At 48.1% G+C, this 25,719-nt stretch overlaps 1 protein-coding gene across 2 annotated transcripts in view; it reads right to left on the bottom strand.

Moving 5' to 3' along the window:
• Window positions 1-25,719, bottom strand: part of Pcsk6 (proprotein convertase subtilisin/kexin type 6) — a 187,502-nt gene that overhangs the window by 4,894 nt on the left and 156,889 nt on the right. For both annotated transcript variants that reach the window (XM_038313476.1, XM_038313478.1), the window contains exons 14-20: window positions 21,692-21,871; window positions 21,496-21,534; window positions 15,275-15,377; window positions 13,570-13,766; window positions 11,716-11,803; window positions 7,136-7,239; window positions 2,164-2,293 (exon numbers count right to left, since the gene is read on the bottom strand). In XM_038313476.1, coding sequence (XP_038169404.1) covers window positions 2,164-2,293; window positions 7,136-7,239; window positions 11,716-11,803; window positions 13,570-13,766; window positions 15,275-15,377; window positions 21,496-21,534; window positions 21,692-21,871 — 841 coding nt within the window. The remainder of the gene's footprint in view (window positions 1-2,163; window positions 2,294-7,135; window positions 7,240-11,715; window positions 11,804-13,569; window positions 13,767-15,274; window positions 15,378-21,495; window positions 21,535-21,691; window positions 21,872-25,719) is intronic.

Raw genomic sequence — 25,719 nt, 5'->3', positions numbered from 1 at the left:
CACCTATCCCTCAGACGGTTATGTTTTCCTTGTGGCTTCCCTGGCTCTTCTGCAGGGGAAGCGTGGTACCAGGTAGCATTCTGGGGCCTGGAGGATGCCTGTGGCTCACTGGCATCTACAGCTGCCTGAGTTGAGAGAAGCTTCCAGAACCATGTGTATTGCCTTTAAGGAAAGGTTCACACTTAAAAGGCTCCTCAGGGTCCGAGGTTCTGTGGCATGGAATCATGTGACATTCTGGTGCTTTATCACTTGGGGGTCCGTGCAAGGCTCCTGGGGGTGTTTCTCCAGGATCTGGTAGATCAGCTCCAAGCTGAGGCTGAACCTCCCTCCGGGGTTGTTAGTGTCCCCTCAGACAGAAACTAGCACCCAGGAACTTCTGTCCAAGCAACATTAGTGGGCTGGCCTCCCTTCTGACTCCTAGCAGCTGAACACCATGGCTTCTGGATGCCACAGTCAGCATCCCCCAGGAGTCTGGGGCACTTGACAAATGAAAGTGATTATCATCATTAAGTTCCATGCTGTCCCTGTGCTGCTGTCCTTGCTTTAATTATCAGTAAACCAGCTGGCTTGCAAAATGAAAGGTTTACTGCAGACAGCTGTGTCCACGGCCCTGCACACAGGACTCGGTATGGCAGGAAGAGGCACTTAAGATCCGTGTTTCAAACCAACCCAGCAGGGTTCTGGCCCTCTCACACATGTAAGATCCCCCGCCCCACTGACCCCTCTTTCTCAGCATCAGCTGATGCATCCAAGCTCAGGTGACAACCCACTGTCATTCTCAAAAGAGCCCAGGAGGCAGACCTCACTGTGAGCTCTGCCACTGGGACTGGGAACTGGGCATGGGCTCTCATGCCTGTCCTGACACAAGGGTCCCAGAGTGGCTGTGCTTTGAGCCTTTTGCAGACAGAAGTCCCCTACTTCCACTTCCTCCAAGACCACCCCTCCATTGCATCAGAACCATCACCTTCAATGTCTCCCCGTTGCTCTCACACCATATTCTGCCTTTCCAGTTCCTGGCCTGTTTCTGATGTCCTTGCCTGGCATCATTTCCAGTCAGCCAAGTGTAGACTAAAGCACACATCTGCTCCTTGAACAGCCTGTGTCCCACAGTACAAGGGAGCACTTGCACAGTGTTGCCAGGAGCAGACATGTCTCATGGACATAAAAAACCTTATGTTATTAAAACATCATTAGTGTCACATTCTGTAGATCTCTGAAGTGTTTGAAGACCACCTGTCTATCCAAAATACATCTCTGTTTGACCTTGAAAACATACCTAGGGGCTGGAGAGATGGCTCAGCGGTTAAGAGCACTGACTGCTCTTCCAGAGGACCCGGGTTCAATTCCCAGCACCCACATGGCAGCGCACAACTGTCTGAAAATGCAGTTCCACAGGATCTGACACCTTCACACCAATGTACATAAAGTTAAATAAATCATTAAAAAAAAAGAAAACATACCTAACATGACTACAAGTTGGTAACTCCTAACAGTGGGAGCAGTGGCTGTACCCAATGCCTTGGCTGGCTTTTGGTAACCTATTCCCTGCCTGGCCTTAGTACAGGAGACATGCTAAGTCTACCTCGCCAAGTGTGTGCACTCATGGAGGAATAGAAAGACAGCAAGAGAGTTAAAACACATGTGTCTCAGCCAGGACTGGCTTTGCCATGAGGACATCACCAGAGTTGTTTTATTTTGTCTAAACTATCTGACTTAGAAAAAGTGTTAACTCCCACACATGGGGTTGCCTTGAGCACCTACAGGGTGAAAGCACCCTGCATCATGGCTTGAGCAGGACTGCCCTGTATCATCTGAGGCTGGGGAGGGCTGTGTGGCAGCACCTAGTTAATTCTGTTTCCTGTCCTGGCTCACTGCTACCCGGTGCTGCATATGGTAAGTGCTTCACAAATAATTAGGCATTAAGAGGAGCTTGAAGGCTGCCAGCTGGCTTGCAACTTTGGCAATAATTAACTGTAGGCATCCCTTCCTCAGTAAATGGTTTTCTGTTTGCCCTCTGCACCTACAGCTGCGGGTGACGAAGCATGTCAGTCCCCTAGGCTCCAGGAAAAGCGACACCACACCTGGCCATCCAGCTGCTCCTTCTGCAATGCCCAGATGACCATTACTCCCCACCAGCCCGGGCCACAGCCAGGAAGACCATACCTTCGGCACACTTTGTGGGGCAAGCCAGGCATCTCCTCTGGGTAGAAGCCCTCACCGCAGGCTGGCACACATTTCCAGTCTTGGAAGTGGAAGCTTTTTGCACAGTGAATACATTCTTCTCTGCTGGGCCCTGAGAGGTGTGGGAAAGAAGCAGACATCAAGGACATGTGTGGTGTTCTAGAACATCTGTGGGAATCTTCAGAGGTCCCCAGCCCACCCACACCGCTGACACTTTCCAGGAGCTCAGTGAGAAGCTCTCCATGTGACTGGAGGTAGATCACCCTCCCCATGTCACACATGGGGACATCAGAGGCCTAAGCTGAGCCCAGTGGGGAGCACTACCTGGGCCATCGCGACTGATGGAGTCTGTGTATTTCCTTTCCTGTCAGTTTTCAGCTAGAATCAGGGCAGTAGCTACTTAACAGGCGTGGTGGCTGAACTGAGTTGTACTGGGCGGGTAAAACCCAAACACACTGGAGTATAATTGTATTTTTTCAATTACAGTGAAGTGATGGTGTCTGAGATTCACTGGGCATGGTACCTAAACTATTTCCACATGGTTCCTACTTCTCTTCATGGGAATGAAGGTGTGCATGCGTGTGTGTGTGTGTGTGTGTGTGTGTGTGTGTGTGAATCATGGAAGTCATCCTCAGGAATACTGCCTACCTCTTTTGAGATAAGACCTTTTTGGCCTGGAGTTCACTAATTAGGGTAGGCCAACCAGTGAGCCTCGGGGCTCCTCCTATCTTTGGGCTTCTGTAATGGACAAAAATATCCATAGGGATATTTCCTATGGTGTGGTTGTGTGGCCAGCCCTCAGCCCCTCACATTGAAAGGGTCACTTTATTGTGGGCCTCAGGGACAATCAGTGCCCGACACTGTCCTACTTCTGTGTCTCATCTGCTCAACTGTGAGCCCTGCTGGCCTTCCTCCAGCCTAGGTTCCTCTGACGGGAATGGATGCTTGTATTTAGTTGAATGCTCGTTACTTTTTTGGTGGTGGTATTGGGGTTCACATACATAAGGTGCGCTCATTACCACTAGGCAATACCCCTAGATAATGCTGAGTCTATTAAACCGAATGGTTATGTGAAGTGGATGTGGTGGTTCACACTTACAGCCCCAGCACTCAGGATGTGCAGGCAGGAGGATTAAAAACTTAGGGACAACCTACTGAGTCTTCATTTTTTTTTTCAATTTTCTAAATTTATTTATTTGTGTTTTGAGACAGGGTTTCTCTGTAACTTTAGAACCTGTCTTGGAACTAACTCTTGTAGACCAGGCTGGCCTCAAACTCACAGAGATCCACCTGCCTCCGTCTCCCAAGTGCTGGGATCCAAGGTGTGCGCCAACACTGCCCAGCTGTGAGGCTTAATCCCCACCACCAGAAAATAAAAAAACTAGAAAAAAATTGTTGGTTGCAGGCTCAGTTGGGAAAAATGACAAAACCCCCAAAGGTGAATGGTGGTATTGGTCACATAATAATGTGCCTAATGCCACCAAACTCTCCATCTGAGAATGGCCACGCAGGCATGGCAGGCACAGTGAGAGCATGAATAACAGGAACTGCAGAGGAGACGCTGGTCTAATGTGCTTGTGATGTCTCGACCGACAACACCTCTGGCTTGTCTCTGAGGGTGTTTCCAGTGCTGGTGGCACCATCCCATGGGCTGGGGTGCGGGACAGAACAGAAAGGGGGGGAGTGGAGGAGGCAGCCAGCTAAGCACCAGCATTCCTCTCTCTTTCCTAGCTGTGCATGCAGCATGGTCAACTGACACATACTCCTGCTACCATGGCTAGAGCCTTTCTCGCTCCTATGCCTTCTATGCCACGAAGGATGACATCTTCAAACTGAGAGCCAAAGTCAAGCCTTCCGTAAGTTGCTTTGGTCAAACATTTTACTACAATGTTTTGCTAGTGGAAAATAGTAATGGAAACAATTCTATAGCAAGAATAGGGCAACCGTAGCATCCAGCATCCAGTCATGTTTCCAGATGGGGAGAAGAGCTCAAAGGTTCTCAACACATACAAATGACAGTATCTGGGAAGACGGAAATGCTAATGACCCTGACTTGGTCTTCACACATTGAACACATGTACTGAATTATAATAAGGAGTCTCAAAAATCAGTACAAGTATGTCAACTAACTTTTTTTTTAAACTGGTGGTGGCACATGCCTTTAATCCTACCACGTGGGAGGCAGAGGCAGGCAGATCCCTGATGTTGAGGCCAGCCTGGTCTTCAGAATGAGATCCAGGACAAACAGGACTACACAGAAATCTTATCTCAAAAAAAAAAAAAAAACCCAAACAAAACAAACTCCCAAAACCCCAAATAAAATAAAAAGTAAAAAATATTAAAATGGTTAAGATGGTAAATTTTATGTTATATGTAGTCTGTTACAACAAAAAATGCCGATAAGCACATTGTCTATGACGCTACCTTCACAACCACTAGTTATGAATGTTATATTCAAAACCCCTCAGGGATCCCATTCAGTCTTCACGGGCTCCAGGTGCGTTAGGAACCCCCTCAGCACTCGCGGTAACGGCTCCATGGGCCGTGCTTCTGCTAACACATCATGCTAGGCCCGGTACAAACAGACACACAGAGCCTTGCTCAGAAGGCCAGAACACGCTGTGAGAAGCGCTAAAGTGGAAAGTCTTTTCCTTTGGAAGCTCTCTGGACCCGTCCTGGTATTCTTTTCACTCACTAGTTCTTACTGCGCCTTCTCAGGCACAGGCCCGGATCAACCTTTCCAAGGGCCTAGGGCACTGCTTCTCATCCTAGCAAGCAGGTAGGCATGCCCGCTGGCTGCCACTTATCCTGGGTGGCACTTTCCTCTCCCAGGGGTTGACTCATCATCCCTGAGCCAAGGATCACAACCTCACGCCAGGACTCTGGGCACCGGCAACGGATATGGTCAAGACTCTTGTTCTCACAAAGCTTAGTGCACTTGGAACACTGTAGGCTAGGCCACCATGCTGTAACAAAGATGTCACCAGACACAGTGCTTCTAGGGAGACTCCACCTGACATGGAGCAAGGGGCTTCAGATAACTCTGAGTGGAGGAAGAAATCTCTGGTCCCAGTCGCTGCCTTGGGTTACATGTGTTCTAGGGAGGTTAAAAAGAGCCCATGGGCTAGAGAGATGGCTCAGAGGTTAAGAGAACTGGCTTCTCTTTCAGAGTTCCTGAGTTCAAACCCAACAGCCACATAGCGATGCATAACAATCTGTAATGAGATCATGCCCTCTTCTGGCATGCGGGCAAACATGCAGACAGAACTGTGTACATAATAAATAAAGAAATCTTAAAAAAAAAAAGAGCCCAGAGGGCACGGGGAGACATGGAGAATTCCTCTCCTCTCTCCTCTGAGAACTTTACAACTGCCTGCTGTTGAACTGAATTCTTGGGATGATGGAGGAGATACGGAACTGAGATAAGAAAACCTATAAGTGACCCAATACAGCCATTGGCTGCCAGACAGTCTGCGTTCTCCAAAAAAAAAAAAAAAAAAAAAAAAAAAAAGATGAAAGAGAATTGAATTATCGAGATCAAAAGAGTTATAGACTACAAGCCCGAATGCTATGGATTCAAGTGACTCTGACATTTAAGTAGGAGGCACTGGAGACGCTTCTTAAACAACCTGGGTTAAACCGGAACTAAACACAGGAAATAAAAAGCAGCAGGACAACCAGGCGGGAAAAGCTGCCAGCTGCCGGTGGAAAGGATTCTCCCTAAGGTTAAGCCTGGGTCCTTCTGGGGCTGTCTGAGGATGGGGTGGAGGAGGGAATGTCTCCCACAGGAGGCGAGAGTCAGCCGCAGCCGTGGCTTGTGGATGTTGCCATCTCTGGCATGTCCACTTGGGTAGCACAATTGATACCTCCATGAGGCGTATACGGGACATAAGGAGGATGGCAGCGCCTGCCTCCTGGCATTTCTAATAAATGGTTTTGTGGCAAATGAGATTTAGCTGAGACCTAATTCTTCTGTTGTCACTGTAGCAAAAACTCCATCTCGTGTGAGTTTCGTAGAAGGCGGCAAAGTGCTGGGGGCAGGAAGGGATTTGAGGAGACTGCTTCACCTGGAACATATCTGCGCACATAACTCACGATGCGTGCGGATGACTGCAAGACGAAACCCAATAAAATGAATGAAATCGCTGCTATCTTCTGCATAAACTGTGCCCGGAGACATCTGGGCTATAATCTCAGTGGGGAACTATAATGCCTGTAAAATTGTTTATGGCAGTCTTTTCCTCTCTGAATAAAATGTTCCAAACAAGTGGAGATGGTACAGAGGACTGAAGTTTTGTCTTATCGCACCCTGCCCGGATCTGTCCCCGCCCCCTTCCGAGGCCTCTCAATCTTTATGGTACTGCATTTTAGTTTAATTCTGCAGCAAGAGTAGAGTTTTAAGGCAAGCCAGCCCACAAGCCGCTACACATCCTTTATTTCTTGCCTACAAACATTCGTGGCAAGGCTGTTTTTAAGGCTGGGGAGCGCAGGCAGCTTGCTAAGAGTGGGTCTTTGTACTTTTTGTTGTTTTTAATAATAATAAAAAAACCTGTTGGTAGGTATCAGGTACGTAATAAACTTTATCATCTCAACCATCTTAAAGGGTATCATTACTGAATTCGCATCAGTGGGCAGCCAGTTTTCATTTCCTCTAACTTGCACTTCTGTATCCATTAAATAGTAACTCCTCATTCTTCCTGTCCAGCCCTAGGAGGCTGGGAGAACCTTTGTGTTTTTACAGTCTACTTCCCCCGTACATCCTACATGGGAGGCACATGCTCTCCCCTGAGCTCCACTTTAAGCCCCCCCCCCCCCCCGCCTTTGAGTTTACTTCTGTAATAAATGCAGAAACCCACAGAGTTACAGAACTTCCTGAATTTCAAGGTAGCTGGCCTATTCACCTTGGTGACCGTGCATGCAAATGCCCAACGAGACGAAAGCCTTGGCAGCTTACCCACACAGGTTCTGCAGGTGTGATGGCACTCCGCACATTGGATCAGCTCGGAGTCGAAGTAGGTGCCCGGTTCACAGTCTGGAATGCAGCTGCCCCGTGCAAGGCTGGTAAAAAGATAGTAAGGCCCATTTCCATGTGTGTCCCGAGAGTCTAATTAAAGTATGATCTGTCCTCAAATGCATTTCACGGGAGGAAATGAAAGTTACCAAAGCACCATGCTTTGTGATACTGGAGGTTCCCAGCTAATGAAAGCCGGCCAAGCTGTCCTGAAGCCAGGTGGAGGTCCTGGGGCTTCCATCCTGGTGCAGGAGGCCAAAACTTCCAGCCTTCTCCTACACCAGGATGACTTCTTTCCATAGTGTTTCCTAAAACCTGAATTAGAAACACCCCTCTCCCCAGAAACTGGAGCATCGAGCACTTGTCACTGTGGCAACCAAAGGGTCTATCTACATTTTGAGGGTAATGGCCACAAGGCTGGCCTTCAGTCCTCGATCTGCTCTGCATTCTTCCTTACTTAAAACTCTGCTGTTTTCCATGAACTTGAAACAAGAGCCCCTCCTGGCAGCTGGCAGCCTGCTACATGTGGCTTCTGCTTTCCCTTCTCACCCCATCAGTGCCTACAAACCTTTCCCTTAGCCAGGCAGCCCAGCAAGGCATCGTGGACACAAACTGAGCTTATACCGCCCATGCAGGACCTGGCTCCACCGCTTCCCAGCTGTGCAACCCCAGGCAAGACACCCGCTTCCTCCTGGTAATTGGTTCCTACAACATAACACTGCTTGGAAGACGCACCGAGCAAATGTATATAGAACCGTTTGGTGTCTGGCACACAGCCGTGTAAATAAATGTCACCGACTACGATTTCTTTGGTTCCTGGGATTGTACTGTGTCTGAGGCACGCGTTTTAAATGGGTTTGCCAATAAACAGATTGAGCAAGGGCTCTGGGGTGTGTCTGTCAGATCCAGAAGGCCTGCTGTGATGTGATTTATAATTAGAAATATATATTTAGGCTTCATCCTAGCACATAGCTCCAGAACGCTCTAGAATCGATAGTGATAAGTGTCACTTTGTGTACTAATGAGATAACTGGTAGCTGGGGCTCTACAGCAGCTTCATGGTGGGGCACTGGATTTCAGGTGAACAGACCATTGATCGGGGAGGCAGTAATTTCCGGCCCCACCACTCCCCTACCTCAGAGGAGGGGAAAGAGACTGAAGGTCGAATCTGTTACCGATGGCCAATGATGTTAACATTAACTCAGGCCTCCATAATGGCGTCTCCATGGCAATGCCAAAGGAGAGGATTTGGAGCTTTCAGGTTGGTAAACAAGAACAAATAATACACAACTCAGAAGGCTGAGGCAGGGGGACTACCATGAGTTCAAGGCCCACTTTGGTGACAAAGAACACACCCATCCACCTGATGGTAGGGTATTGCACCCAATTCCTCAGGAATGGAAGGTCTTAAGTTCCTGACCCTGCCAGTGTTGCTATGGGTAATACCACTCCAACCCACTTCCTTTGTAACACTTGTATAACAAATGGCTAAAGTAAGGAAGTGTAAAGTAAGGAAGTGTCTCTCTGTTCTAGGAGCGGTTGTAGCAAAGCAGTCATACCAAGGAGAGGCTGAGGGAACTCCGACAGCCAGTTGGAAGCAAGAATGGTTTGCAATCTGAGGCCTGGGAGTAGCCTCAGAAGTAGGGCCAGCATTGGGAACTGAGTTTTCATCTTGTGGGATATTCAATGGGTTTACGGGGTATCCAGTGGGTGCCCACCCATCCATTTTCTGATGACCAGAGGGCAAGTGTGCTGTGCTGCATATGTAGACCCCTTCTGCCCCCCGGGTTTTGCACCTCCATCCAGTGGGGTGATGCAAACTCCTCTCCGCAGATGGCTGACGCTCACCAGGGGCCCTGTCTCACTAGGTGCCAGGGCCAGCATGCAGGCCCGGTTAAATCATGTTTGTAATAACCGACACTTCCCTGTGAACCTCTCCAGTGTTTATCCCCCTAAAGAGACGGATGGCCAGGAGGCAGCAGTGCGCTGTCCTCTCACAGCCGTGACATGACAGCGATGATTTGAAGTCACAGCTGAAGAGGATATTGGGCAATAAAAGGAAGCTTTCTGTGGATTATGGCTGGCCATGTTTCCCTGCTTTGTTTGTGCTCCTCTATGGATGCTTATTGGTACTGCAACCATCACACCTGCCCAGGGATTTCTGCCCGAGAGGCGCTTCCTGCCCTGCATCAGCCTGACTTCGCTCTTCTCCACAGGACATAGAAATAGGTGTCTTGAACCCTTGGCACGTTTCCTCTGGGAAACAGGTTCCGGGGAGTTGGATTCATGGAGTCTTCTGTCCTTTATACCTTCAGCTAGTAACCTAGGGGTTGAGGGTCCATAGCAGTAGACCAGTGCTAGAGGGGTCCAAGATATTAAAGCTGGCCTCTCCCAGCTGCTGGTCAAGGCCTCTAGTAAAATGTCTCCTCTCTCTCATCTTTGGGGGATATCTTCCTGGACCAGCAGATCCTTTTGCTTCTAATCCTGTCCTGTCTGGCCAACGGGTTTGAAGAATGGTGGGTATGATTTGCCACATTGGAAGGTCTTGCTTTCCCTGCCTGTCACCCAAACTCTGATTTGAAAGAAAGAGCAGGGTGAGGGCAGGGTCACTGAGGCAGCCACATGGAGCCTCCTGGGAAAGCCATTGACCTCCTCCGCATGAAAACTATGACTAGCACTAAAGACTTTGTAAGTTGCTGTGCAGGTTAACGGGGCAACATTGGTAGGGACATTTGCAGGAAGAGCAGATGCTCTCTAAGTTCTCCTCCATTGTTCTTCATCAGAGAGCTTCCTGTTGTTGTGAATTCCTGTCTCAGCAGCAGTGGGAGGAGAGAGGCTGAGCTGGGTAAGTGGGGTATGGCCTTCAGGATGATGCACCTGCTGCTCCCTGGCTGGACCACAGCATCCCCTCACTTGGCATCTGCTGGAAATGCAGGGGCTCAGGTTTCACCTCGGCTCACTGTCACTTGGACACAAACCCCTGAGGTTCCTATGTCTGTCAAGGTACTTACCATGCCGACTCCTTCACTTTCTCCCTTTCCATGAAGACGATGGGGCTAGGCCCTCTGTATGGGCTGTCCAAAGCTTACTTTTAATACGTGCTTTCTAAACGTTTAGAGAGTAGCTGGTGATATGCATCTGATGTCACTAAATGTAATTCAGGTGCACTGAATGATTCTAACAAAAGGATTATACATTGTTTGAAGAAGATTCCTTAGTTGGCAAAGAGGTTTGTTTGTTTGTTTGTTTTTTTAATGCTGAATTTTAAAGGGTTGAGTTCTGTGGAACTGGGAGGATCAAGAATCTATGAGACCTCTTCAGAGAGCCGAGTTCCTTCTCTGGCTGCGGATGGAAAACACGGGGGGGGGGGTAAGAGAGAAGACAGAGGGCTGGCTGGCCAGGAGGGAGGGTGGGCCAGTCACTGCAGCTGCGACCTGGGCCAGGAGGGGAGCGGGAGCAGAGGGGGTTTACTATTGCAAAGGAAAGTGACCTAAGCTTCCTAGATATTTCCCCTACCACCCAACAGCAAACTCTATTGTACCTGGCTCTAGTGGTCTATTCTTTGTATTTTTTAAAAATATTTATTTATTTATTATGTATACAATATTCTGTCTGCATGTATGCCTGCTGGCCAGAAGAGGGCACCAGACCCCTTTACAGATGGTTGTGAGCCACCATGTGGTTGCCGGGAATTGAACTCAGGACCTTTGGAAGAGCAGGCAATGCTCTTAACCTCTGAGCCATCTCTCCAGCCCCTATTCCTTCTATTTTGATAAATAAATCTCGCTTGAAGACCAGTGACAAAGCTAAAGCCACCAGAACTCAATGATGACACACATGTAATAGATTTGTACTCTTGAATGTGGTTGTGATTGATAAAGTATAGGGATATTTTATTTATTTTTAACAAATAAAGCTTGCCTGAAGATCAGAGGGTAAAACTAAGCCACTAGAGGCTAGGCAGTGGTGTCACATAACTTTAAATCGAGGATTTGGGAGACAGAGTCAGATGGATCTCTGAGTTCAAGGCTACCCTAGGCTACACAAGATCAACACAGAAATAAATTCAGATGGCGGTGGCTCACACCTTTAATCCCAGTCCCAGGGAGTCACACGCACCTTTAATTCCACACTAGAGGGAATATAAAATGGGAGGAGAGAGAGGCTTAGTTGTGGTCACCTAGCCTTGGTAGAGGTAGGACTTCCCCAGTGGCTTGACTGCTTTGCTTTTCTGGTTAAACCCCGATTTCTGTCTCTAGGTTTTTATTATTTGTGCTATCCCTACATGATGTGTTCAACTGTCACTTAGCCAGTTCTCCAAACCTAGCCTAGGAAGTTTGAGCATGCTCCAACTTCTCTTCAACAGTCCCTCGACTTGATAGCCAGGGCCCGGCTCCAGGCCTTAGATATCCTAGCTTTCAGGAAAAGACGTAAACCTTTGAGAAAGCAAACACAGCACGGACCCTGTCATCCCTCCCACTCCCCCCCCCCCCCCCCCCCCCCCCGGTGAAGGGCAGGCTCACCTGAATCCTTCTTTACACACAGTGCACTTCTCAGGCTCATCCACGCACTTGTGACAGCTTGGGTGACACTTGAGGCAGTTTCTCTGACCTGGAGAAAGGCGGGAAGGATAGGAGCAGAGGATGGCATGGGGGAGGGGCTCAGAGTAGAGAGTGAGCTTCAGCATGCTAGGTAGCCTTGGCAAGACAGTTCTCCCCTGGGCCCTCTCCAGAGCGGGTCAGGAAATTAATCACGGACCCAGCTCTTCCACATCCCTTGTCTGGAGTGCGTCAATCAACTCCTCAAAGGACCAGCAGATCTGGGTGGCTAATTCCACATCCCTTATCTGGAATATGTCAATCACATCCTCAAAGGACCAGCAGGCTTCAGAGGGGGTCCCTTCCCAGAGGAGACATTCTCCTTCTGCTAATGGACCAGATCCAGTTTCTGGCTGGCTGAGTACACTCGAATCAGATACAGGTCTTTATAGACCTCGGGGCACGCTGGAGGCCACCATCCCCTCTCCCTGTGAGTCCTTCATGGGAGTCTTCACTGAGAGCTTGGTACCTCTATAGTGAGGCAGGGCTCTATGCCTCCTCTCAGGAAGGAGCATCCGGGTCATGCCAACTCTGGCTTGCACTTCCTGGCTTTATTTCCTAGCTCAGTTTTGTTGTTGCTGCACCAACCCCCAGCTGGTGCTACTACTACACGCCAGGCCCGTGAGCTGAGGGCCCTTGCTGGTTCCTCTGTGCAGCCTCTTTGGGGTCCTGGGGTTGCGTCACAAGCACCCAGCTGGTGCTCAGCATGGACAGTGGTGAAGGATGGCTGACCTGCCCTGGAAGGTGAGGAAGCTGTGTGTGTGGCTGAAAGTGAGCCTGGCTGGCAGCCCAGGAAAGAGTCTGCGAAGCCGGGAACTGTCGAGGGGCAATGTGCCATTTCCCCTCTAAAGGGAGTCGACTTCCTGGCTGCTTCTCCCCAGGGTTAACAGGCATGGTGACAAGTGACAGGCTAGATCAGTGCAGGGACACAAACAGGAAGACTAGTGTCGGGGGAGCTGCCTGCAAAACCTCAGAGTCTTCAGCTTATTCGAGAGCCATCACCTGTCCATTTAACACAAACATTCTCTTGCACCTCTTCAGAGGGTGAGGCCGGTTGCTAAAACATACGCCTGAGTTCCTGCCCATCCATCCCTCACATCTGCCCGGGGAAGGTGGACCAGCAGGATGTCTGGCTTCCTGATCTAAGTCTGAGTGTGTCACTACTAGTTAAGGACTTCTTACTCCCTTTCAACTCAAGAGAAGGAAAACAGTGTCCCCTCTTAGGGGCGTGGTCACTACTGTAAAGAGTCACACAGACACCCCCCAGACTCCTGGAACCCTACTCCCACATGTCAGCAGGGGCCTCTGCATTCAGAGGACTGCCTCTGAATCCCAAGTTGAGCTCATAGCACTTCCTAGGGGCTTCAGTTTCCCATTTATGTAAACTTGTGCTGACATCCACAGCACTCTTTCCTGGCTGAGAAAAGGCAAGACAGGTGGCAAGGCATCCTCTTCTGGTGTCTCAAGGGAGGCTGAGCTGTGGACCCATGGACGAGCTACCTTTTCTGCATCCTGTCCTTAATAGAGAGTAAATTCAAATGTGCAGGGCTTACTCCAACAGCGCGTTGGCCGAGTGTGCAACATGCCGCAGCCGCGGAATGCTGTGGTTGCCCACTCCCAGCCCCTGGCCTGGTGAAAAGTCCCAGATAAGACCAAGAGTGTTCAGGATGCCAAGGGCCCAGCAAATCCTCCCAGAATAGGAGAGCACACCCCAGGGGCACAGGCGGGGTAGAGAGGTGGACAATTCACTCATTCTGTGTCTGTGGATAATCCACTTACTTTCATCGGCATAAAGGCCAGCAGGGCAGAGGGTCACACAGGTGTTTGTCTCCTGGTAGTGATAGAACCCACGGCGACAAGACAGGCACTGTGTTGGGCTCCTTCCCAGGCAGGTCTCACATCCTTTGTGGCATCGACGACAGCGTCTTGCTGCTGTGTCCCCAAAGTAGCCCAAGGGGCACTCGCTCACACACTTCCTGTGGGACCAAGAGCAGGTGAGGGTCTCTCTGTTTTAGTACCACCCGTGTCCACCCTGTGTGGCTCTTACATGAGCTGAGGCTGCATAGCTGGGCGGGTAAAATGCCGAGGACACAGGATCCTGGGGTAAGGTTAAGTCAAAAGTAAGCTCCCCTACGTTTGCTCACTGGGTGGGGTGTGGGGAGGTGTCCTGGGTACAAATAGGCAGGTCTGAAGAACAGGAATTTGATTCCACAAGCTGGGTCTGGTGGCTCGCAAGTATAATCCCAATACTCGGCTGAGGTGTAGGATTGTGAGTTTAAAGTCAGTTTGGGCTACATTTGGAGACCTTGTCTAAACAAGACAGAACAAAGCAGGAATCCTTTCCCATTCTGAAAACCGCTCGGTTTTCTGTAGGCACTAAGACTTTGGTGTTGACTAGGAACTTTAAATTGTTTGTTTGTTTTGGGGGGTTGTTTTCTTTTGGGGGCACAGGGTTTCTCTGTGTAGTCCTGAGTATCATGACACTTGTTCTGTAGACCAAACTGGACTTTGAACTCAGAGATCTGCCTGCCTCTGCCTCCCAGAGCTAGGATTAAAGTCATGCATCAGCACTGCCCAGCTTGACTTGGAATTTCTGACTGGGTCAAATCCTACATGGACGTCTGCGTAGACCAAGTCTGATGATCAGTGAATGAAGCTGCAGATGACTGTCCTTGTACCCAGCCACGGTTTTTCCTGGGTCTTGGGTGGGGTTGCCAGATACAGTGAAATTGCATCTCACTGCTACTGTGTACAGTACACCCCTGACTGGCCTCATGAATGTGCATCAGCAGTGTTGAGGTTCACCTGCCATCCAGACCTTTAGAGTGTCCAGCACTGTCTTGCTGTCACCTTGGCCTTTTATGTGAGACCCATGCAGCCCATGGTGGATGCTCAGGAAGGTTTGTGTATTGGATGAATACGAAGAGTGGCTTCAATCTGTGAGGGCGTGGTACAAGGGTCTGAGGCTTGCACACTCCCCACAGAAGGGACAGTTTAAGCTGCAACAATTGGCTATAGGCTGGTCATCCCAGGTTAGGTCTGTCACAGCCCTCCTTCAAGGAATAGGAAGTTATACAGACTTTCAAGGAAGCCACCAGGGAAACCCATAGCCCTAGCTGCAGCCTGTTCAAGAGCCATGTCACCCTGCTGGTCCTCTGAGGCCTACAGTACAGGGTCTTGTCCACATCCTCTTTGAGCAGGCATGTGTGCTCGGTACAATCCAGTATGGATGCAGAATGATATCTAAGCACTTGCCAGCAAACTGTTTAACTTCTCACCTTTCCATAAGGGACTTGTATCACCTGTGTAATCAGAACCAAGATACTAAACTTTTCAAAAAAAAAAAAAAAAGAAAAAAGAAATGCAAAGCTATAACCCTTTGATGCAACTTCTTTGTGGAGGATTATACAGCTCAACATGGCCACCTCGGTGCTACAACATGGGGCCCTAGGGCATGCAGACAGCAGCTGCAGCCACCTGTTACCTGCTTGTCTTGGCGTTCCCCAGGCTGAAGTGGACACAGTTCAAGCACTGGTCTGCATTGGGGCCATCGCAGCCTTTGTCACCGCACTCAGGATGGCACACACCTTAAAGACACAAGCACTTCTTTTCACCCAGAGAGATGCTTTCTCCATCCAGTCCAGCCCACGGGTCCCTTTGTCAGGTCACTACAGCCCCCAGGTCCAGGGAACTTCCTTCAAGAGTGATGTCTTACAGGGGCTACTACACCAGAGACCTACTCGTGTGGGATGCGGTCACAGCTGGGGGCTGACTCTAGCCGTCCTGACCCTCTATGGAGGAAAGGCATATGAGAGCAAGTGATACAGCCATGGGGGGTGGTGAGGGACCAAGGCCAGTGAAGAGATGGGAGCTGAAATCCTAGAGATGAGGCAGTAGAGCCATCAAGATGGGACCAGTCACTGTGGAAAACAAAGCAATACCGTTGGGTATGAACTGTGACATTGTGGTGTTGACATGTCTGGGAAGGTCAAGGCGTCTCTCCATTCCCACTCCTGCTGAACCTGCTCTTACACAGGATGGAAGGGGACAGGGACAGTGGGAACCCGCCCCTAGATGAAGCTTATGGTGATTGTGGACTGAGTTTCTCCCTGCCGCATTTTTTGCCCTCTGGTTTCCCTCACACAAGCTATCAGCAGTAAGCCACCAATGTCTTCCCTCAAGTCTCCTTGGGTGACTTAAATTCTAACTGTGGGCTCCATGTTGCAGGAAAGTCATCCAAAAGCGCAGGAAGCTCCATGAATTCCAGAAAACTGTCACCTTCTAGGTTCTCCCCAGGGCCCCACAGGGTGGAGACAGGTTTAAATATCCGCCTCCTCAGCTGCAGTGGGCATGACTGCGGATACTCAGCTGCTGATGCCAGCCTGAGGTGACTCCTGCCTTTCCCGCGGGTCTGCTTCCGTTCTGCATACAGAGGAGCATCCCTGGAGATGCAAGGAGGGGCTGGAGGAGATGCAGGGAGGGGCTGGAGGAGGCACGGCACGGGGTGGGGGCTTCAGAGACTTCAGAAGGAACCAGACTAAGCTTGTGTTGGTAGAGAATGGGGAGTGAATTCAGAAGCAAGGAAGAATTGATGTGCTGGGCCCCTCATCTCATGGGGAACATGAAGACAATGCCCTCATTCTCCCAGCCCACAGTGGGCTTTGCTGAGGAGCACAGAGACATCTTCCTTTGCCCTTCCTTTCTGTAGGCCCTCCCAGCCTTAGAGTTGGCTTCCTTTCCTAACGTTCACCTTTGTTGATCCCTCCTAGTTTTCACTGTGGGTCTCCACCTGACTCTCTTCCCACCAGAACCCCTGCAGAGCTGAGGTCTTTTCCTGGATGTTCTAAACAGCTTTTCCAAGTGTTGGCTGGCCTATTTTGTATCCTAGAGAGACATGCCTGTCACTTCCAAAATCCAGCGCCTGAGCCATATCCTCATCCTGCCCCCAAGACTTTATTATTATTATTATTATTATTATTATTATTATTATTATTATTATTTTGTTGGCCTCACCCCAAGTCAGTTGCTGGGACACCACTACTTACTCCATCACAATATTGTTTGGCTACCTTCCCACCCACCAGGCACGGTGACATTTTGCTGTGGCCTCGCTGACCAGTCCCTTAAAGGGCTTGCCTTTTGCTTTCTCCATAAGACACAGAAGGCAGTAGGTAACAATGCAACCAGCCAGGTAGAAAGGAATACACTCTAAAGAGACATTGTGTCTCTCAGTCTGGCCATGAGACCTTTGAAACGACACATCCCCTGGAATCGCATGCTGGGAGAAGGAAAAAGTGTTAGCCAGAGGGGGATCTTGTCCACTGGGAAGAGATGGAAAGAGATGGACAGCTTGTCAGACCACCTCACAGGATGAGACGGAAGCCTAGACAAGGATGGGTTGGTGGTGTGCAGAACTACAACCCGATCAGGACTGCTTAGATGTGCACATCCCTAGACATCCATCTAAACTTTAATCTCACTCCAGGACCTTGAACATGGACTTGTGGGGGTGGGGTCAGAGGATTTCCTTGTCCCTTCTCCTGATGTGACTACATTGAATAAATCTCCTTTTCCTGCCCTTTTTAGCATTAATTTGGTTGTTTTAATTGGCTTCTTAAGGATGGGTAGCCAAACCTGGCTTCTTAGAGTATGGCCCCAAGCTCAGTAACAGTCTTCCATTTTAGGAAGATTAAGGGTGTTGGGGGAACAGGGACATGAGTCTCATTTCCTCACAGATAGAATGGGGTCTGACAGGATGGGGTCTAGCTGTTCACTGCAAGTCCCTCGGCTGTATCTGTGTGGGACAGGCGCTAGGTAAATACTTGCTGGGGGCTGAACTGTGACAGGATAGGGAAAGAGAGAGGGGAGCGAGGGCAGATGTCCTCACCATCTGTAGGCAGAATGTTCTAGCAAGTCCCTAAACTTAAATGGCCTTGGGCGGGGCCTGGACTGGGCCATCCCCAGCATTGGTCTACAGGATGCTGATGTCACCTGCCACCTCCAGCTGCCCCTCCCTCTCAGGCCTTCCCAGAGTGGAAAGTTTTATTAGCCATCGCTACAGAGGAGCCCTATGCAAGCTTGGGTTCACATGACAGCCAGGGCAGCAGACTTCTGGAATAGCATCAAGGCCATGGGCAGCAGCCAGCCCTCAGCTGGAGAGGCTGGGATATGAGAGTGTCTATCCAAGAGCAGCTATCAAATTCATGAACCAACCAATCAACCAGCATGTGGCTTTCTGGATGGTTTTTAAAGCCAAATATCAAGCTTCAAATCACCCACAAAACACGCTGAATCAGATCCACCTGGCTAGCCATCTCCCCCCAACCACCGCTGCCCTCCCAGGAATGCTGGGGTCCGCTGTAACTCATTCTCTCCGCGAGCATCTGTTTTTGTTGTCCCAATCTGTCATTCTGCCTGCTTTGTATCTCTCCTCAGCGGAAACTGACTCTGAGGCCTGGCTTCCTGAGTCAGTGCGACTGTGCATCCCTCTGAGCAGAGGCTCCCAGCAGAAGGAGCATTTGAATGTTCTGAACAGCTTGGCTAACATAGATCACAACCCCACCGGGCTAACTAACACAGGTTAATTTGAGATGACAATTTTCAGTCCTTTGTGGTGCAAATCTGAGGTTGGATAAAACAAAAACAAAAACAAATCAATGAATCAGGAAAACAACTTGGGGTCCTGCTCTCTCCCTCATCCCTTCATCCTCTCTCTCTCTCCTTTCTTTCCAGGATTAGGGATTGGATCTGGGGCCGCACATAAACCAGGTAACTGTTTTATCACTGAGCTATGTTGCGTGTACTTATGTTTTTGAGACAGAAACTGCAAGTTGATCAGACTGGCTTTGAGCTCACTCTGCAGCCCCGGTAAGCCTTGAACTTACGATCACCCTACCTCAGACAATTCCACTACCCAAGTTCTTGGGATTACAGGCCTGCACCATGAGGCCCATTCATTTTTCTTGTTCAATGGCTGCTTCTTCCCCCAAGCTAGGCCCCACTTCATTCCAACAATAGCTGGGTCACATGCTTGTAAGACTCCCCCACCCCATGTCCTGCCTCCATCCTTTCTGGGTTCAAGTCTACTAGCTGCCTAGGTACAACCTACCTGGAGTGTCTTATTTACCTGCTAAGGGTATAGACTTCAGAGCACTCCTGGTCTCTTAGGTGGGGCCCGCCTAGGGTCTGCATGCTAATCAAGAATCCTAATGAGTTCTGGTGGTGATGGTGGGGTCTACCTGTACTGCTAGACTGTAGGCTGTCACTGTAGGCTGGCCCTCACTCCAAGCTGTTCACTCTTAGTACCCTACATGCTGACTTCCCCATGCTTCCTCTTACCTACTGAGGCTGCTACCCTTGCTTCCAGCAGGCTGTCTAGTCCCTGGTTCTCTTGCTTTCCAGCCCACCGCTCCACTTGCTAATGTCACAGCTCAAACTCCACTCGTCTCGTGTGGAGACTGCTGCTGCCTCTGGTCCTCGGTGCTGAGGTGGTGGAACCGCCTGGTGTGCTGACTAGCTCTGATTGTCAAATGACTGGCCCGAGGGACGCCTAAGACATAACTTCAGCACACCTCCAAGTGTATCTGTAGAGACAGTTCCAGAGAACTGGATCTATTATGCCTCTGACCCGGTCAACGGTTTTAACCACTCATGGATTCACAATGTTGAAAGATTCGGGGAAGTGGTAAAACCGGGGAAGGTTGGGCCTCACTCTCCAATCACTGGGGTTCTGGCTTCTTCCTGTCTGATTTCTCTTTCCTCTTTTATCATTCAGCGAGCATCTCTGCTCCTCCCATCTTCTCCATCATGATGCTCTACCCTGCTACTCAGAGCAATGGGGCTAAGGCAACTGAAGCCCCTGAATCCATGAACCAAATCAATTGTTCCTCCTTTTAACTCTTTCTCTTAGATTTCTGTCCCAGTGATAAGAACCCTACGGGCACATAGTGCAAGGTAGTAAGAACTCTTTGTGTGTTGCCCTCAGAGAGCATTACTTCTAACTTGTGGCACAAAGTTAGTTCCAGCACGGGCAGGTTGTTATAAAGGAAGGCCTTGCCACCCCATTGGCCCTTATATGCCATCCCATGTTTTTCTCTGCTTCTCTACTCTCCTATGATGCAGCCAAGGGGATCTCCTCAGAAATGGACAGGTAGACTTCATTTCTAGTTCCCTAAAGTGTGAGTCAGATAAATCTTTTTTTTTCTTTGTAAGCACTCAGCTTTGGGGGAAAATAGACCACTGTAATGCTGGATACTCTCTGCAGAAGCCCTGTTTTCCAGTGGTGGGCAATCCTGCCAGCTGCTATTTGGGGTCCTTGCTATCTATAAACATTCCCCGATCTTCTCTCCTTTTACCTTATATTTCTTGTTCCAGGGAGAGCTGGCCCTCCACCTCTCATCTCTCCTGTCTGCCCCTCATCCCTGATGTTGGTCCCTGGGACTACTGCTCCATTGGACTCAGTCTTTCTTGATATGGCAACTAGTTATTAATCCACAAGGCCCAGGTGGAGTCAATGCCAGTCTGGACATTACCACAAATGTACTGTTTGTCAATAACCAGCATTCCATGTTCAAAGAGCAACAGCCTGTGACTCCTGTGCCCTTTCTTTAAACTCCAAAGTGGCTATTCCTCACTCCTCCTGCTTGGCCACTCATACCATGGCACCTCCGTCACTCTGGCCCGCCTCTGTGACTGGGTCACCCTTCCGGTTACCCCCTAGACTTCAGAGAGTTTTCCAAAGAGCCAGAAATACATCATATTCTCATGGAAACTGCTTCTTCCATCCAGGCCATGCTGTGTAGAGACCAAGTGACTCAGAGTAGAATAGCGTAAGGAAGAGATGCCAGTGTGCACGGCTGGAGTCAATGGCAGATTTTGAGGACAAAAAAAAATCAGTTCTTTATTAATAATTACTGAATCTAGCCATGGTTTATAAATCACAGGGGAAAATAGCATATTAGCCCATACATAATTCAATGTTCCGTTTTAAAGGAAAGGCAGAAGAAATTTAAAATGAAATCGACCAGTGTTTATGCTTGATTTGTACTGGTGGGATTTTCCACTTAGTTATCCATATTCTGAGAGATCACCCATCATTTGTCAGGTAGCTAGGACACTTAGCTAAGAAAATATGCCCAACCAGAAACACCCAGAGTCATAAAATTGCTGTGGGATGGCTTAGCGGAAAATGAACAACTTTAGGCTCTAATGACATCTTCACTTTGCTGAGAGGCTGGAGGTATCCAAAGACATCTCTGGGTTACTGTGGCTCCCAGCTACCTTGCATATGAGCCAGCAGTCTAGAGACTGAGGCCACCATGTGCACTAGGATAGCTATAGAAGCATCCGTACCAGGGGTCTTTACATGTGAGCTTTTGAAAATGTTTATGCATAGCATCGGTCTGTATTGGTTTGACAGCCTCCTGAGTACCAACCCGTCTTGGAGAGTGCTCACTTCTCAACCACCAGCTCCTTGGGAACAAACTTGTGGAACCCAAGTTTTTTTCTCATTTCTGGTTGCTCAAAAATGGATGGACTTGAGAGAGTCAGGATGCTGAGTCCTGAGATGAGGGCCCTTAAAGAAGGGGAAAATCCTGGAGCCAGTTAATTAATACAGGGCAAGCCCCAGTTCTGGTTGGGCATATAGGAACTCAGTGCCCCAGCCTGGGAGGTCAGAGAGTACTTACTGGTCTGAAGCATACTTACTGGTCTGTAAAGTATTAGGAGAGCCTTGGGTGGAAGGAGCTGTGTGAGTGCAAATTACCATCATTATTATAACTTCCAGGCAAGACAAGCCTTACAACCAAAACCCCACCTTTTGCCTGAAAGGCCCCATCTTCGAGAACTATAGTGGAAAACAAAGTCAGGAGGCCAACCATTTCCTCTCACTCAGTTCCATTACCTGTGTACTCTTCCTCGTCCTCAGGAGCCTCTGCCTGGGGAGGTGGTCCAGCAGCTTTGGGAGGCTCCAGTTCCGGAACGGAGAGCTCCAGCATCCGTGAGCGAGACTGATGGGAACTGAACGTGCGGTACGGGTGCTCCGCTGTGCCATATAAAATGAGACTCCATTCTTTCAGCTTTCCTGGAAGGCACCAACACCACAGTTACCCCCAAAGCTCTGGATGTACCTGCGGGCTGCTGAGCCTGTACAGCAGCCTCCACTCATCCCTCATGAGAGCATCAGATGTGGTCTGGCTTCTACTCCCACAGTAGACTCTTGGTACTTCCCTGCCCACTTGCTTATTGGTCACATGTGACGGCTGTTCCAGATATTGTTAACTTGACTACATGTGGAATCATCTAAACTCCATGCAGCTGGGTAGACCTGTGAGGGGTCTTTTCTTAATTAAATCATGTAAAGTGTCCCCACTTTTATGTTCCCACTTCCGACTCATTTTTTTAAACTGTATCGTTTGAGGTGGTAAAACACACCTTTAATCCAGATCTTTTGAGGTGGGAAGATCCACCTTTAATCTGGGTGACACCTTCTGCTGGCAGCTTATATAAAGGACATAGAAGAAGGAAGCTCACTCTCTTGCCAGTTTGTTCTCACTCACAGTCAAGTCCATTCCTTCAATAGCATTGGAGCTTAGATTTTGGGGATTCCAATGTCTACTGAAGACTAGCTGAGACATCCAGTCTCATGGACTGAACAACTACTGGATTCTTGGGATTTCTGCTGGTAGACAGCCATTGTTAGACTAGCTGGACCATAGCCTGGAAGCCAGTGATTCTCAACCTATGCGGGGTGACCCTTATGGCAAACCTCTATTTCCTAAAATATTTACATTATGATTCAAAACAGTAGCAAAATTAGTTATGAAGTAACTATGAAAATAATTTTATGGTTGGGGGTCACCAAAACATGAGGAACTGTATTAGAGGGTTATAGCATTAGGTTGAGAACCTAATTAGATTGAGAACCACTGTGGTAAGCCATTTTAATAAGTCTTCTTTCTATATATATTCATTCATTCTTTAAGTTCTGTTCCTCTAAGAGAACCCTGATTAATACAGATTTTGGTACCAGAAATGGTTTTAGAGCAACAGAAGTATAAGGATGAACTTTTAAAAAAGTATCTAGAATAGGCTTTCCAATTTGCCAACACCTACAGCTACTGAAGTCTCTCCAGTTACTGAAGCCTCTTCTGGAAGCTCGGAGAGTACTGAGCTCCCATGGTGTGAACAACTCTACAAACTTGAGGAGGCAATGCTTTTACTGATTGCACCGGAAAGACCTAGGCTAACACGGTCTTTCCACTTCAAATGATTTAGTTAAAACTCTTGTAAGTGTAGTCAGCCACATAGGTTTTAGTTAATTCCAGATGCAGTCAAGTTGACAACCAAGAATAGCCACCATAAGTGCATGCCTAATCAACTTGACACATGATCATATTTCCTTATGTCATGCTTAATTTCTAAATGAAAACAATAACCAGGTCATAATTACACCTAATATGATATAACCATCTCTCCAACAACCACAAATGCATTCGGAATTTAAAAATTTAGGTGGCAAAGTCCCTGGAGGGACAGTCTTATAGTATCTCAAACTTAAATATAACAGCCACTGATATTCTCTTAGTTGATGTTATATTACATGATAAAGGAATTGAGGAAAGAAAATACAAGTAGCTGTATGAATACATTCTCACAGCAGGACCAGTGGAATGGAATCAAAGACCTGGATATCAAGCCACATACCTATGAACACCTGATTTTGACAAAGAAGTTAAAAATATAAAATGGAAAAAAGAAAGTGGTGTGGGACAATCATCTATATTCTGTCAATTATATTTTAAATAAATGCTGATTGACCAGTAGCCAGGCAGGAAGTATAGGGAGTATAACCAGACAGGAAGTAGAGGTGAGTCAATGAGAACAGGATAATTCTGAGAAGAAGGAAATCCTTCTGCAGTTCCGGCCCAGACACAGAAAAAGCAAGATGTGACTGCCTTGCTGAAAAAGGTACCGAGCCATGTTAGTAGCTAACATTTACTAGAATAATGGGCTAATATAAGTTATAAGAGTTAATAAGAAGCCTGAGCTAACGGGCCAATCAGTTTATAGTTAATGTAGACCTCTGTGTGATTTCTTTGGGACCTAACAATTGCGGGAACCGGGCAGGACAGAAACCCCAACTACAAGAAAGTATATTCAGCAAATGGTGCTGGCACAACTGATTATCAACATGTAGAAGAATGAAAATAGATCCATATCTATTGCCATGCACAAAATTCAAGTCTAAATGGATCAAAGAACTCAACATAAAACCAACCACACTAAACCCCATAGAAGAGAAAGTGGGAAGTACACTTGAACGCATTGGCACAGAAGTCACTTCCTAAATATAACCCTAGTAGCACAGACAAGTCACATGGCCCTAGATAATTTAACTACCTTCCTCTACTACCCATTCTGTATTTCCTACACCCTCAAAAAAGCACCCTAGCAGACCTTGGCTCTTTTCCTGGAGGAGTGATCCATACCTTCATTCCTGATGAGTCTGTGCCCTTTGTCAACCTGCCTTGATTGGGATGTTGTAGCTTCCCACTGACTTTAACCACAAAACATGGTAGCACCAAGAGATGCCCTAAAGCAATGGTTCTCAACCTTCCTAATGCTGTGATTTTTATTTAGTACAGTTCTTCATGTTGTGGTGACCCCAATCCTAAAATGATTACATTGCTATTTCATAAAAATTTTGCTACTGTTATGAATCATAATGTCTGATGTATGACTCCCAAAGGGGTCATGACTCATGGGCCGAGAACCATTGCAAAGGATCTCCTGCACTCCAGACTTTCTTACTTCCACTGTGTAGAAGCAAATACATTTCTCCTTGAATTTTGGTTGGATTTATTTCCCATCTTCTAATGTGCATACGTGTTGTCAAGGAGCCCAAAGTTGTGGCCACCTCCTGCTCACTTGGTCCAATCAACATAATGGTATCAATATAGCGCAACAATGTTGCTATTTTGTGGAAGAGACAATCAAGATCCCTTTGAACTAAGCCATGATGCAGGACTGGAGAGTTAATTTATCCTTGAGGCAAAACAGTATAGGTACACTGCTGGCCTTGCCATCTGAAAGCAAATTGCTTCTGGTGGTCCTTATGGTACCAAGAAAAAGGCATTTGTTAGATTATAGCTGCATGCAATGTACCAGGAGATGTGTTAATCTACTCAAGTAAGGTCACCACATCTGGTACAGCAGCTGCAATTGGAGTCACTACTTGGTTGAGCTTTCGATAGTCAACTGCCATTCTCCATGAACATCTGTCATTTGTACTGGCCAGATAGGGCCGTTAAAGGGAGATATGGTGGGGACCACGATCCCTACATCTTTTCTGCAGTTCCTCCAGAGGTGCGATACTGTCTTTGATCCACTACTTTCCCTGGCAGAGGCAACTCTAAGGGTTTTCATTTAGCCTTTCCACCCACTGGTCAGGGAACTCATGTGACAATTCTGCCAACTTCTAATTATGTCTATCCCAATTATACATCTTGGACTGGGGAAATAACCACAGGTGGAATTTAGGGACTCACTAGATCTATGTGTGTCAGACTTCAGCCAAAATAACATGAATCACCTGATCTCTATAAGCCCCTACTTTAACTGGAGGGCCACACTGTTTCTTAGGATTTCCCAGAACTACTGTTAATTCAGAAGCAGTATCTAATAGACCCTGGAAAGTCTAATTGTTTCCTTTCCCCCAGTGTACAGTTACCCTTGTGAAAGGCTGTAGGTGCCTTTGGGGAAGGATTCAGGAAAGGTTAACAGTAAAACTCTTGGGAATTTTATTATGGTCCTCACAGAAAACTGGGCTGGGGAGATGGTTCAGTGGTTAAGAGTACTACCTGCTCTTTCAAAGGTCCTGAGTTCAACCCCCAGCAACCACATGGTGGCTCACAACCATCTGTAATGAGA

This window comes from Arvicola amphibius, chromosome 12 (genome assembly GCF_903992535.2).
Source record: "Arvicola amphibius chromosome 12, mArvAmp1.2, whole genome shotgun sequence".
Classification (NCBI taxonomy): Eukaryota; Metazoa; Chordata; class Mammalia; order Rodentia; family Cricetidae; genus Arvicola; species Arvicola amphibius.
Note: the sequence above shows the minus strand (reverse complement) of the source record. Positions and strands in the feature narration are given on the sequence as shown.